This window comes from Trachinotus anak, unplaced genomic scaffold (genome assembly GCF_046630095.1).
Source record: "Trachinotus anak isolate AG129_WGS33_773 ecotype Australia unplaced genomic scaffold, CSIRO_AGI_Tana_v1 ptg000028l, whole genome shotgun sequence".
In the NCBI taxonomy this organism is placed as follows: domain Eukaryota; kingdom Metazoa; phylum Chordata; class Actinopteri; order Carangiformes; family Carangidae; genus Trachinotus; species Trachinotus anak.
Window position 1 is genome coordinate 3,007,665 of NW_027273879.1, and position 15,917 is coordinate 3,023,581.

A 15,917-nucleotide genomic window follows, 5' to 3' on the forward strand; every position below is an offset into this window, starting at 1 on the left:
GACTCACTACTTTGGCTAGATTAAAAATCTGGATTCATCGTCCACGAACCATGCATGTCTGTACAAAAGTTAATGGTAATCCATCCAATAATTGTCAAGATCTTTCAGTCTGAATCAAAGTGGAGGACTGACCAACATCCCTAGAACCACACGGCTGAAAACATCTAGGTTTACCTAAAACTATACACTGAAATAATAATTATTTTATTATACAACCACACGTACAGAGCATCAGCATCCATATTAAAGCCAAACCACATTATGGTCTCTACTAGCCATACATTTGTGGGCTCTCACCAAAACCCAATACTATACTTAACTCTTTGTCTAATAATCTCTCACAATATGGAGTAAATTCACCAAGACCTTAAATGGAAATATTTTATAAAGTCCAGCTTGGGGGTTAGATAACAACTGCCTTCCATGTAACTCAATGCTAAATATTCTTTCAGTTTGAGGTGAAAAATTTCTGAGGTTTGTTTTGTTTGAGTTTAACCTTGGTCTTAGTTGTAGTCCTGGGCTTAATTTATTGTTTACACTAGTTTCCTTCTGTGTGCTCAGTTTCTGAGAAATAATATTCATTCCTGATCAGTCCCGTCCAGTTGCTGTGGTATTGGAAATTTCACGGGCAGGCCCTGCTTGGACCTCATGTTTGGCACGAAGTGGAGGAATGAATGTATTATATCTAATGTCCCAACACGTGGGCACTTTCATGCATCACGCAGCACTGACTGGCATCTCTCTGACTCATGACATGCACCTCTGTGCTGACTTGTCATTTTTAAGGTGTGTCCGAGTTGCTTTAACTCTGATCCACAAACATAAGATCAGCTCAGGAGCGAGGCAGCACCGCGGAACAAAGACAGCTTTGTATTACTTTATCATCGCAGTCTGCCGAGATGCACATGCTAATTTTATTCTGGTGTAACACAAGAAGCGCTTTTGGAGAATATTGTCCATAGAGGAGGGAAAAAAAGAGGAGGAGTGGTGTAATAGGGAAGAGAAACTTGGCCTGTATGAAAAATAAATCTTATAAAGTAGCTGTGAAATATGATCAGTGACATAAGGACATGTGTCCAAGTAAAGCATTTACAGGAGAAGCGGGAACTGATTCAGCTCATGTTAAAGCTGAGGTTCATATATTTAGTCTGTCTTAAAACAATACCCACATGTCCATATGTACATTGAAAGAGTTATCGGTGGCTGTAATTCTTCCTCCTGCCCACAGTCTTCATGAAGAGATGCTTTCCCAACATGATTCTGCAGCAGAGGAGGAAAACAACCAAGTACATTTACTCACTTTTAAGATTATAATTTTACATTAAAAAAACATATGATAAACTTATAAAATACAAAACACTCTGAGAGATTAAAGGTTTATTGGAGTCTCCTGGTCACGTTTCAGGAGTCCATGTGTAAATGGTTTGTGTCTACCGTTGTGTTTTGATGAGACAAAGACCAGGATATCGTTGGAGGCGATCTCTGTTTATTCTGACAAAAGAGGTCAATAGCAAAATCCTGACAATGACACTTAGCCCCTCTCGTATGGTGTTCAACAGGTTCAGCAGGTCTGGCTTTGGTCTGAACACCCACTAAATGTACAGGACATATATATATGTGTTTCAGCCGATTATGAACATGCACTGCGCCAAAACCCCAAGAATCCGGAGATATCCCTTTTAGGTTCTTGCAAGAAGCTGAACCATATCTGGAGATTTTTTGATATGACATCTTACAATGCTGTGATCGGAGCATGTTCTGTCCAGATTTCATCATATATGGGTCATAGTTTGAAATATTGGGGCAACTACATCCCAGATTCTGGGGTATATTCCGGAGCGATGACTTGGACATGATGAACGATTGAACCAAGTTGGACCGGATCTGTTCCAGTGTTCAGTGCTTCTTGTTCAGTGCAGAGGACAAAATGTCTTTTCATGGCCAGTATCGACAGGAAGAATGATGTCAGCGTCCATCTGGGCACGTAAATGTTGTTTTAAGATAGACCTGAACCGATCCTGGTGTTAAAGCAGAGCAGAGGAAAAAAACTGGTAGGCATCCAGAACACCTGCAGCAAATGACAAATGAACTCTCTGCTCCGTCCTTGGACGTCTGTGAATGACCAACCATTAACCATGAAAATCTACTGAGCCTGTCCAAACCATCTCCTCTTTGATCTCATGAACTCATCAATATCCGTCCTGTGAACGCAGGCTAACTTACGGCGCTCTCTTCTTCCACGCGGCCTGTCCATCACACCCGGGGGAATTAGTCGTGGAGGGAGGACTCATGTCCACGGTTCAGGGGTCAGGCATGTGCTCACACACACACACACACACACACACACACACACACACACACACACACAGCAACAAAGGACCATTTAAACCTGCAGTGTGAAAAGGAAATGTTAAAAGTTAAATGCAAATGTATGTGTTTCTGTGTAACCACTAGTTTTACAAGAGGAAATACATGGAGAAAATAATCCATGTCACAAAAGAGGTGTTAGTTGAATTTCCATGAGATGGGAAGGATTAGTCGGCTATATTTATCCCTTGCCCACAAGGGCAGAGGGAGATAGTGGTTGTAGAATAGCATGATAATGCTATTACCATCCCATCTCATCCCTGGCAGTCACATGACCAGCAGCAAAGAGTGGTATTTTCTTCTGTGAGCTGGGCACAGTGACACCGGGGAATGTTCTCCTGGTCTGGTCCCCCTGTAAACAGACTGTCAATAATTTACCTGGTAAGCAGTGTCCTTTATAAAAGGCAGATTTATCTGAGCATTTCTGTGCATCTTCATGAAAAGAGACATTTAAAGATTATAAAGGATAAAATCTGTTTTAAAAGGAAGTACAGTGGTGGAACATAACCAAGTACATTTACACCATTCATCATCCACGATACCCAACCGACATTTATCCAAAAACTTGATCAGTTAGTCAGTTTGATTTTGACTGACTTTTTAGGTGTATGTAAAAAAAAATTATTAAAAAAACTGCATGCTGTAAGTGATAAATGTCAGTTGGATGCTGTGAATGATGAGTGGTTGAGGGATCAAGTTGATCAAATCAATTGACGCTTTATGAATTCATGAGCATTTTCATCAGATCTATCGTTATCAATTTTTTTTCTGTTTCCTCCACCCTCAAAGTTCCTGAAGCATAAGTCAGGGAAACTGAAACACGTCTGTTTTCATCACATCACGACTGTTTTACTCAAATCAGGCGACTGAACCTTTTGCAATCGCTGCTCCAAAATTATAGAAACAGTTTCCATTAGACACATTTTTATTCAACGGCCTCGTTGGCTCACTAACCTTTTACTCTGTTGTTGTGTTCATAATTGTGTATTTGCTTCTTGTTGTTTCTTGTTTTTGTTAGTATGTTTATATGTTTGTTTACAGTTTACAGTACATTTAATATGCTTTCCTTGTGTTTTTACTTATTTTATACATTTGTTGTATTTACTTTTTTATTGACTTTCTTTTATTGTGTGTGTGTGTGTGTGTGTGCTTTTATTTTCTGTTATATGGCATCTACTCTCATTGTCCTTATTCATATTGAAGTATATTGTATTTCTTCCCTTAACTTTAACTTTTGTTTGGCCTTACAATCCGGCCTTCTGTTTTTTTATTGCCTTTTCAGCCTCTTGACATCATTTCCTTTGCGTCGTTTGTCAAAGTACTTTGTAAACTCTGATTTTAAAGGTACTATATAAATAAAGTTATTACTATTATTACTTTTATTTATTTCATTGTACTTTGTACAGCACTTTGGTCGGCATAAGCTGTGTTTAAATGTGCTCAAGAAATGAAATTGACTTGACTCAATAATTTATCGCTCAAGTTTACTTAAGTTAAGGATATGAGTACTCCTCTCCACCACTGTGAAAGTGATGGAGGACAAAGTCCACCGTTCTCGCTCTGCGCTGAAATGCATTCTGCAGGTCAGCTGGAGCCAAAATTAAGTTCCAGCCCTTTGAGTCAGACAGATCAAGATGGTATTTTTGAGACTGCTGAGCCTCACATTGGCCTCAGTTCAATCTGAATTTCAGGATGTACTTTTACGGAGAACAAGGACTGTAAATTTTGTCATTAAAATTACCTTAAGAAAGGAACTCTTCAGGGCCAGCATGGACAAGATTACGTGATGCAGATTTGGCCATGTGAGGATTTTATTTTTTTAGACAGACTTGAAAAAATGTGAACCTATCCTTTAATTTCAGACTTTCTCCCACTTATGCATCAGTGGCACATTTCAACCTGACCTGGACTCAGGAGCTCACAGAGTCAGATCACCTGTTTTAGATTTGCGGCAGCTCGGGCCGAGCTCGGCTCATAATGTAACATTAACTCTCCTTCCTGTTCCATATGAAAATTTAAGCATAATCCCAGAAGTGCAGTAAAAAATAGTGTGCTGGCCAAATGCAGCTCCTGGTCACACACATGGCAGTGGCAGATCATTTACCCCCAAAACCACCACAGTGAGGTAAAGTCTTTGGTTTGAGCAGTTCCTTTTTACAAGCCCTGACTGCTCCAGTGGTGACCTGAGGAGGACAGTGAGGCGGATACTGCTGAAAAAAAAGAAAGCAGCAGAGTGGTTAGACCATCTCTGGTTTTCATCTCAGCATTAAAAGAATAGTTTTTGGGAAAAACACTTATTTGCTTTCTTAGTCCAAGAGAAGTCAAATGTAGTATGAAAATATTGTCAGACGGTGCCTGGGCCACAGGAGACACTGATACTAAACTGGCCTTTATTAAAATTTATTCTGTGAAGCAGCTTCCTCATTGGAATCACAGCACTGTTACTATTTCTTATTCTTTTAAAGATGCATGATTATTAAATCAGATGTCAGTTATTTTTGTGTTTCAGCAGCGCGTGAGGACTGTCATGCTCATTCATCCTCTGAAGGAGAGTTAGACCTCTTATCTGTTAGTTCAACACGAGTCCACAGCCAGCAGCTGGTTAGCTTAGCTAAGTGTAAAGACTGGAAGCAGGGGGAAATGGCTAGCTTATCCAAAAAAAAAAGAAACAAAATATTGCACACATATCCCCCCAACAAAACCGAACCTTTGTTCTAATGCTTTGGTTTCTGTGCATATTAAACAAACTGTATAAAATATGTTAATTATAAGATGTAGAGGTGCTGATAGGTGGGTTTTATTCCTTCTGGGCAGAGCTAGGCTAGCACTTTCCACCTGTTTCCAGTCTTTATGCTATGCTATGCTAAGATGAGCATCTCCAGCAACACTTTTAAGTTAAATGTGCTTTTTTCTGAGTTTTGAGTTTATGAGACAAAAGTTTTTTGTTTGCATTCCAGTGTTTTTGTCTGAGAAATGTTTCACCACTGCAGCTGTGTTTTTACTGTCTTAGAAGTCCATGTATGCTGCACATGTGTAAGTTATTTATTTATTATTTATTAAAATACTGTCATACATGATGCAAAATGATGATGACAAACAGAAATCTTAATTTACTGTTCACCATAGAGCAAACTATTGTTAATATGTCGTGTATGAGTGAGTGATTTTGGACACAGCTCAGGTCTACTGACTTGGTAAACACAACTAATACTCAGTGGCCACTTTATTGGGAACACCAGCACAGTCTAATGCAATCCACTACAACTGGAATTTATGTAAATGGAAAGGACAAAAAATCAGGAACACCTCTTATTATAATGCAGTAAACTACAACATCACCTTCAACTATAACCTCAGTAATAAACATATAATGGACGGACAAACACTGGACATTACGAGCTTTGTAAAGATCGATAAAGTAAAACTGTATTAGATTGCTTTAGACTGTACAGGTGTAGCTAATTAAGTGGCCACTGAGTGCACATTTATTCAAGAGTCAAGTCATTACATCTTATTAACAAATGTAATTTATTTTTCTGGCAAAGTCCAACACTCACATTTCAGCTCTAGACGACAGAAACTGAGAAATAACGGCATAAACAACTGGCATAAAAAAGTTAACAACATTATATAGAATCAAATCACGAGTTTAACCATTACTGCGACCACAGTCTTAATCCTGATGAGTGACTGAGCGCTGTCTGGCTGCAGCTGTTCCGAGGGAAGAAGCCTTTCCATCAAAGACTACAGGGATGGTATGCGCTCAGGTCAGTTTCCTCAATCCAGATGTTCGCGCCAGGAGACTGTTCAACAGAAGCGGGGTTTTGAAGCGGTGGAAAAGCGGACAGGCGGGATGCTGTATGACCAGTTCTTCAATCGCGTGGCTTGGGCAGGCAGGACCTGACCTTCGACCTCGTGACCTCACCTCTTGGCCTTCTTCTCCTTCATGATCTTCTTGCTCTCCTCTCTCCTCCGTTTATTGACGGGGTTGCGCGGGTCGTAGATCTCAAACGTGTCCTCGTCCTGCATGTTGGCATCCTTGACTTTTCTGGTTTGCTCATCAAACTGCAGAACATGGCCCATCCTAAATCAGATGGAGAGAGGGGTGGAGACAGTTCAAAGAACCACGGCAGAGGATCCACTAAATCACTGCTCTGTAGGACTTTTATCTTAAGAGGCTGGTCTCTTTTTGCTTTGAGTCTGATTGTTACTTATTTAAAATGGGAAAAACTTGGATTTGAGAGACCATTTCTATTATTCTGATTACGAATAGTTTTTCAGCTGCAAATGACAAATATCAATATCAGAATAATGACACCCTTCATTTATATATTTTCAAAAAACACTGAAAGGACGCTCAAGATGGAAACAAAACATTTAAAAGGAAGAAAAAGAGAATAATATGAGACAGTAAAATGAATCACAAACACTAAAAGCATGAAGCACTGTGACTAAAATAAGGGTCATATTGGTGGTGTAATGGTCAAAATGTTAGCACTGAAAGCTAAAACAAAGCTAAAACAAAGCCAGTTGATACAGTGAATTATTACAAACAAATAACCTTAAATTCTTCTTGAGTTTGAGACTTTTCCCCTTTTAACATTAATAGGTTTAGTTAAGTTTGTGACTGATCTCCCTTCACCCAGCAGTGACCTCTGCAAGTGCCAATGTATGTTTACTTTAAAGCTTCCTTGCTCTATATAAAGAGTGATTTCAAAGTGACTTGTACTACCAATCTTTAATTTATTCATAATGCTAATGGAAAGAAATTGTGTTCACTACTGAAAGGGCAGCATTCATGTTTTTTGGGTTTTTTTTTTAACAACATCTGACATAACCTTGTAAAGTTGATAGAGCGTAAGTGTGTTAGCAAACAGCTGCTAATTTACACATTGGGCAGACGTGCAACATTAGCATTCAGTCACATCATGTTTGTGTCCACTGAAGAATTTAACTCCAGTATTCACTCTCCTTTCATCTCTGTTTTTGGTCTCCACCAACTCCTTTGGGAAATATCTGTCTCTTCAGCTGCCAAATGCTGCACTGTGTTTAGTGATGAGCAGAGTATTGTCCGAGCTTTTCCTGCTGTGGCTGAAGAGCCGATAAAAAACCAAAACAGTACATTTGTGGGCCAAAAACAATGAGCTTAAAGAGGCTAAAACGCTCTGTAGATCTGAGAGCAACAGCAGAGTCAGGTAATAATTCTTTGTGGGTTCATCAAACAAACGACCTTAACTTTACACACGTTTACCTAGTGTGCATATAAAAATATTGATCAGTGCAGCTTTAAATTACTCACGACGGGCTACAAAGATAGAGGTTGAAATAAATCTGTTCACAGCTGCAATCACGTGTTTGGTTGAACTTTGTCCTTTGGACTAAACCCAAAATAGTTCCAAAATATTCTGTATTGCTGTCAGTGGGAAGCCAATATACAGCCATGTTAAGCCTAGGTCACACAAAGTGTTTTGAACTCAGCTTTTAAGCCCTGTTGGAATTTAAAGACATGGGGCAGCCAGGCAAAATGGTCAAAGCCTGGTTGTGGAGTATACTACCTTATTAATGCTCAAACTGTAGCAAAAAGTATCTGAATGGTTTCTCTCACTGAAAATGAAAAATACAGTGTTAGACTCATATTTTTGAGACTTCTTAGCAGTTAAAAAAAACCCTGAGTGAAAGCCCTAGTCCCCAGAGAACAGACGGTCATGTGTCTTTCATTTCCCCAGTCACTTTCTGTTCCCCCAAAGAGAGATTAAAGAATCAGGACATTCCTCACAGGAGATATCAGTGTCAGGCACTTCACAGATAAAACACAGTATTTCTCCCTCTCACTGACAGGATTTCTTGAGCTGCTGCATGAAGGCTTGCTACAAAATCTAAACAACAATCAATTGCAAGACTAATCAATTGCAAGGATCCCTTTTTTTTTTTTCAGCCACGCTAGAGGCTGCGTCTCTTACGTCCAGGGCTCAGTGGAAAAATCAAGAATCAGTAATAACTGAAAGAGGCTGGATTCTGTTGTGGACAGGAAAAACTTTGTGGCCATGAAAGCAGCATGGCTCTAGGGATGGCAAAGTCAGTCAGTCAGTCAGTCTGTCCAATGCTTGGCTCCAGACTGAAATACCTTAACAAAAGCATGTGATGGAATACCATGAAAATTTGGACAGGCATTCGTGGCCCCCGGAGGATGAACCCTAATGACTTTGTTGATCCCTTCACTTTTCTTCTAGCGTCACCTTGAAGTTGACATTTATATTTTTGAGTTAAATATCTCAACAACTATTGGACAGATCGCCATAGAAGTTGGTACAGACATTCATGTCCCTGTCAGGATGAACTGTAATGGTGTTGATGATCCCCTGACTTTTCATTTAGCACCATCATCATGTTAAAATGTCAATTTCTCTAATACACAACTGGTCCGAGCAGACGGCTGCTGACCCTGAGTCCAGTTCCTGTCACTAAGTGCTGCTCATTGTGGGAACTGTTGGGTTTCCCTCTATGATACTGTGAGGTCTTGAATTGGTGCTATACAAATAAAATCAACTGATTTGAATGAATACTTTAGTTTCTGTCCACTTCTGTAACTTTCCGAAACCAACAACCTTCTCACCCTTGTCACACAGCGATTGGTGAGTTGTTAGGAGTTGAGAAAGGATCCAGGGTGTGAACACAGGGCAGCCCTATAAAGGTCTTCAAGGTGAGACTGTCCAAGAATATGCATCATTTTCCCCATATAAACACATGTGATTCCTGATGTGGTCGGAAAACACGTCACACTAGTTCCTTTCTAGCATAACCCGACCCTTCCCATCTTGTTTGAATTCATTCAGGTGAAGGCTAAAGAGACTTTCCGCCTTATTTAATAGTGGGCGAAAGAGGTGTGACAGGAAACGAGGGGGGAGAAAGAGGGTAGATGCAACAAAGGTCTCTGGCCAGACTCAAACTGGGGACATTGCAAATACAGGGTTGGTGTCTTAGACCTTTTGGTCACTGAGACTCCTCCTGCAGCAGGACAACGAGCCCAAACAAGAAGCCAGAGTCATAAAGAACCATCTTCAGAGATAAGACGAACAAGGAGTCCTGCACCAGATGGTCTGAGCCCACAGAGCCCTGATCTCAGCATCATGGAGTCAGTCTGGGATTATACGAGCAGACAGAGGACGCTGAGACAGACTAAATCCACAGAGGAACTGAGGCAGGTTCTCCAAGATGCTGGACAGAGGTGAACCAAGGAGAACTGGTTCTGTAGTTTAAAGGCTGAGGGGAAATTTGATTTTGTTTGATTGATGAATAAAAACTATTCTCGAGATTATTTTAAAAGCATCCTCACTTTAGTTGTAGTGGCTTCACTTAAACTGCCTCATGTCACAACCTTCAACCCATCTCTTTATCGTTGATCATCAACCGGTCTTATCTGCTAGACACAAAAAACTACACAACCTTGTCTGAGTGTGTAGACTGTAACATCAATGTGTTTACAAACTGACTAAAACTACTAAATACAGAAACTGCATTTTCACCATTATATTTTAAAATATGTTGGCTTTGATGCCTTGTCTACTGTGTATACATATATATATATGCCTGCTCCTGTGTCTGGCTGAGTGCACAGTTTGAGTGAGTGAGTGTGTGTGTGTGTGTGAGCTCTGCACTCTCTCCCGTGTTCATTTGAAATCGGCAGGAGTTGTGACAGCTCATCTAGAATGTCATGGCTAGACTCTGGCAGACCCTGAGGACTCCTGCTGTGTGAGCGGGCCGCCTCTGATAATTCGTCTAGCAGTCTCAGTGATGACAGTCGACCGGCCCGTGCCGCCTCAGAGTCGTACGGCACCGAGACGTGATGTGGAAACGCAGCGTTCAGGCCTCATCAGAAGCGCTCTGCGAGGCTACAGGAGTCGTTCCTCTATTTATTTCTTTCTTTCTTCACTGAGGCGGTGGGTGGAGATTAAGGAGTACAGGGGGGTCGGTGAGAGCGATGGCGGGCTCTTTGCGTTGAGAGTGTGGACTATGTGAGGTTGTGTGTGTTAGCAGAGACCATGAGGAGGAGGAGGAGGAGGAGGGGGCTGAAGAGGGAGAGTCAGAATTTGTAGACACAGACACAGATGGAATAGTTTACCTCCTCTGGCCCAGACTTGACTTCTAATGTCTGACCTGTTGTAACCCACATTCTGTTCACAGTGCTCCTAGAGTGGCACAGACTTCCCACTGGTGTTTTTCTAGGACTGCTATGCTACTGCCCCGGTCCCTCCCTCCTCACCATACCTGGCGGGGGAGGAGGGCACAGTGAGGTGTCTACAGCCGGGAGAGGCTCCAAACACCAGCTAAGGCCTCTCTCTCAAATTCATTAGGGCCCCCACACACAGACAGACTTACACTTCAAGGGGGCTTCTCGAGACTAATAGCAACTACAGATTTTGTTATTCTAAATCTCTCGCACACAGACACTTTGCTCAAATTCAAACACATGGTATTCATTTCAAACCCTCACTCTGTGTAGTTAGACGTTGAGATCTTTGGTGAAAAACAGAATATGAGAGGAAAACACAGCGTCAGGGCTGATTTCCTGATGGCCAATCTGGTGGCTGCGGGTTGCAATCCTAACTTGACACACACACATGCGTACAACTTGAACTTTCACACACATTTATCAGAACCTGAGGCGAGGTCTGGATCTCACAAAGGTCAGCTTCATCGATCCCAGCATAAAGAGAGGTTTTCTGTAATGTCTGACCAGTTTACTGTCTCATTTGTGCGGCTCTTACTATTATGATAAAAGGTTTCTTTCACAATCTCTTACAGTCCAGTGTGTCAATAGAATAACACAACGTAAACCAGCAGAGGCTAATGAAAAAGGCTTTTTCGTGCCAACTTGTCATGCTTGCAGTTCTCCGTCCATAAAACAATGTGTTTGCCAAAGTGCTTCTTGAACTCTCCAGGAGCAGTCAGGACTCTGGTGTGCTCTCATGCCTCTGCTAATATATGAATTATTTTATTAGCCATTTTATTCTTTGGTAATCCAGTATTCAGAGGCATAAGCCTTTATACGCTGTAAGTTTATCATGAAGTACTAACAAAAAAGTGGCCATAGTTTAGGTTGTATGAAATTAAAGGACCTATTTGTAAGTTTTCCTATTGCTACATAGCCAACGTTAGCATTCATACCAGTTTTGCCAAGAGCTTTAGCCATCATTGTGTTTACAAGACAATAATACGTCCTCTGAGCAGTGCTACATCTTCAGGACAGACTGGACGCTACAATGACTCAGTATAAGAAAGTGACGAGACTGGGGCTAACTGGTTAGCATGCTAACTTCACTAGATGAAAAGAGGCAATAGAAATGGAAGCAAAACTAGAAGGTTGCTTTTCAAAACTGGAGACAGCTCCTGGTGAGTAAAGTTTGATGCTGAACTTGCAACATTTCTTTTACACTGGTAAGTAAACAACTGATAATGCTAACGTTAGCTATGTAGCAACAGCAAAACTTACATATGGCTCCTTTAATAATTAAAAATTGCGGATACAACAGGAAAGGTGGTTTATCACCCTTTGTGAAAGAGATCCAGGAAAGATTTGACTCCAGTAAAAACCATGGATACTCTTCTCAGCCCCAAACTCACGGTCATGGTTGGACACGTCTGACTTTCTTTATCAACAGAAAAATAAATTCAAACAAACTTGATTCCACAATGATAAATGAAAAATCCAGAGATTTATCTTAAATGGTATCAGGCTCACTGACCATCCTTTGTCGTCGTCTTCTGCCAGCTCCTCCACATCGTCCTCCGGAGCCTCAGTAATGGCCGAAGACAACTTGGACTTGAAGCGATTGAGCAGGGCCAGTGTCTACAAAGCAAAAAGATCAGACGTCACTAGATATTTAACTACGACAGCATCCTCATTCAGTCTGCTCAAATGGTTTCTATTTAAGTTTCAGTAAGTATCGACCCCATGTCGACCTCTCTTACCTGCTGTTCTCTGGTTGAGCCTTTCTTCAGTTTTTGTTTCCTGAGTTCTTCGTACTTCTTTCTTCCCTCCAGGTACTCAGCCACTGCCTCACTGGTTGGCTTTTTATCCACTGGAAAGACAACAGACACATCACTGCTGATTACTATTAACTCTTTATTTACTTCACCTGAATGTTAGATAGCTAAGACTGCTGCCTGGCCTGGCATCTCAATTATTTATTGAGTTTGTTGGGACAAAGCAAAACAAGAATCACACACTGCCCACAAACACCACCAATCCTCTCACACTCGAGCATGGGACATAAAAAACAATGAAAACACAAAAAGATCACAAGATTAAAAACCTGCCTTTGATGGGTCAAAAGTAAAAAGCAATAATGGTTATTATCATTAACATCTTCCCAGGAAGCAAAAGTGGCTGCATTTAACCAAACAGCTGAACTGTTTAACCCAGGGCTGAACAATTAATCACAATATTATTGAAATCACAACATGGCCAAGTGTAGTATCCAAATCACAGGAGCTGTGAAGTTAAAATGTGTCACAACAGACCATAAGTGAAGCATTGTGGTGCTACAGAGATGCCGCGGCCTCCACATCCTATTCTCCAGACATAACACGACTGTTCCAACTGAGATTGTGACTCAAATTGCAATCACAATTTCTGCCAAAATAATCACAATGTGATTTTTTTTTTTTGCCCTAATTTTACCATCAAAACTATTTAGAAAAATTTCATTTTAATACATTGTCTCACTGTGAATATTGTTATTCGCCCCTCTTTTTTCTCAGACAACATTTTGACAACAACTGGAAGTGAACACACACTTTCTGTGGAAGGATTTTGACACTGCAGATAGATGTGGAAAATGTGGACCATTTACATCATTTATGAACAAATGGAAGCTGCTGGGCGTACTTCAGGCACACTCACACAGAGCCAAGGATGTAGTCAAAATGTCTTTATTGTGTTAAAGCAAACCAGGTTAAAAAAATCCCAAAAAAGGGAAAGAGCGCAGACTGGTTTCAACCAAATTAGGGTCTTCCTCGGGCCGTGGTTGGAAAGGAAATTAACCAAAGTGGAGAGTCGTGATTCTTTATATAGACTGATCTCACCAGCCTTCCATACAATACACTGGATGTACGTTATATAGACAAGAAGATATATATGTTATCACCATTATTATAATCAATAGAAATTGGAAAATGAAAAATATACCAACCATTTTAAACAAAGAAAAAGAAAAAAATATTTCATTTATATTTACAGTTTCAGAAAGAGCAGGAAGCTCAGCCATATTTTACTGCCCATATAGTTTTAAGATGCATAATATTTGTTACCTACCAAATTAAAAGTAAGGCTTCTTTTCACAGCCATGCAACGAACTACAATATCTATCCTACTGAAAAGAAAATACTGAATTAGGATGATTAAATCTTCTCTGACACTATAAGTTGATGACATTTTAGGAGAAGAAACACCACTGCTTCACACGTTGTGCTAAAAGCTAAAAAAAAATGGGCAGAACATGATCAGAGGGAAAAGATAAAAGGAAGTGAAGCTTGTCAAGCTGTGACAGTTGCTGCCGTACCTGATCTGAGGACATGATAATCAGAGAGGTGAAGAGATGAGGCGGCACAGGGCAGCCCTCTCATCTCAGATTGACATGCTCTGCATGAATCCATACTACTGCCAACCTTCACTGAGATGAAGTGACCTGAAGCCCCAACCTAGTAACCCATCACTTTATCTTCCTCAGAGATGACCTACATTCTTTTTCTGCTACCTTTTACCCAAACCTTATGTAACCGATTGCTCCCGGGCGAGGAAAGACCCCTTTAATCCTCAGCAGACACCAGCTTATGTGAACTTTACTCACTTAGTGTGAGGAAAAGCAGCGAAAAGCGAAGCAGTGAAAGTCACTAAATTACTCATAATGAAATATTAGCTTTAGATTGGGATTTTACAAACTTGTGTTAATGAAATGTTTTTTTTTGAGAATCGTGTCTGATATGGACGTAGAGCTGGAACAACTAGCTGATTAATAGATCAGCTGATCAACAGAGGCTTGATCTGCAGCAAAAACCATTCCCTGAATCCAGCTTCTCCAATTTTCTGCTTTTCTCTGTTTCACATCATCCTCCTCTGAACAAAAACTTTCTGCTCCAGATTTCTGCCTCTTAAAAGGAAGTTTTCCCCGCCACTGTCGCCAAGTGCTTGTTCATGGTTCAAGAGTTGTTGTTCAAGAGTACGGTCTAGACCTGCTCCTTTTGAAAAGTGCCTTGAGATGACTTCTGCTGTGATTTGGCGCTAAATAAATAAAACCTGACTTGAATATGTTTGATATTTGGACTGTTGTTTGGACAAAATCTCACTTCAAAGCAAAAAATGTACTTGTTTCACCTAAAACGTGAATAATTATGGGTTTTTTTAATCCTCTGTAATAGCAAACTGCATATATATATATATATATATATATATCACCATTTTAACATGCTGCTATGATATTTTGGAAACATGACTGTGTTTTTAATAACAGAAAATGATCAAATGCAGTTTGTAATATATTTATTCTTTTACAGAGCACTGCCAGTTTTAATTATGCAATGCTAAAGTGGGGCTTTGTTGTTTCTGATTTGTTTGTATGTGTTATATTTGACTCGTAAATCACTTTGTTACTTGAACTGTAAAATAAATAAATCAATAAAATCAAAAAAAGTTTTTTATTATCATCATATGTCAATTAATTGAGAAATTCAGAATTAACTCATAATACAATTTTCTCAAGGGCAAAAAGCTGGACTGAAGTACACGACAGCAGACTGGTGTCACAAATACAGAGGTGTGACCTGTGTGTTATTAAAGGCAGACAGAGAGTAAAGTCACAGGACTGAAGGCAGAGCTGGGAATAATTTTCCACCAAACTGTCCTCTGTGAAACAGTGTCTCATCATGGCTGCACACAGGGACAATCAGCGTGCTGACATTGGTGTCTCATGCAGTTAATGTGCTTCTGTAAATCTCCCAGCTTAGACACTCGGCCTGTGAAGTCACAGAGTGGCAGACAGTGAGCACAGTCTGCTGGCTGGTGGAGCACCGTCTTTCCACAACAAAATGTGATGTCACACGCGCTGCCAGCCCCCGGGACAGCGTCACCTCACCGCCCAAGCTGTGCCACCTCTGACTGGACGCTCTGACACATTCAGCCGCACAAAATAAATGATGTAACAGAGAAAACACTGGAGTTCACTGCTTGTTATTTAGCAAGAGCTGCAATGTTATGAGTTTCTGTTAATGTTTGTTTTTTTTTATACAGCCTCCCCTTTTTATCATTTGCTCGACTGTGAAAAGATAAAGTGCTGAACAAGATCTACTCATAAAAAACTAAATTACAGAAGAACTATGACAACGTAAAACACACAGGAGAAAAATAAAGCACAACAGAAAAGCCTGTTGGAAAGACAAAACTAAACTAAAACTAGAGACTCTACACAAAGAGAGAGAAATCTATAAATAATAAAAAAAAAAGATAACATCAAAAAAAAGGCAGAAATCTTAGACAGGCCATGTTTCACATAGGT

The 15,917-nt window shown here is 40.3% G+C and overlaps 1 protein-coding gene across 1 annotated transcript in view; it reads right to left on the bottom strand.

The window, feature by feature from the left end:
- Window positions 1–5,876: 5,876 nt before the first annotated feature.
- cwc27 (CWC27 spliceosome associated cyclophilin) overlaps window positions 5,877–15,917 on the bottom strand; it is a 31,403-nt gene continuing 21,362 nt past the window's right edge. Inside the window, exons 12-14 of the mRNA XM_071466270.1 lie at window positions 12,337–12,446; window positions 12,111–12,214; window positions 5,877–6,451 (exon numbers count right to left, since the gene is read on the bottom strand). Coding sequence (XP_071322371.1) covers window positions 6,289–6,451; window positions 12,111–12,214; window positions 12,337–12,446 — 377 coding nt within the window. The 3' untranslated portion in view covers window positions 5,877–6,288. The remainder of the gene's footprint in view (window positions 6,452–12,110; window positions 12,215–12,336; window positions 12,447–15,917) is intronic.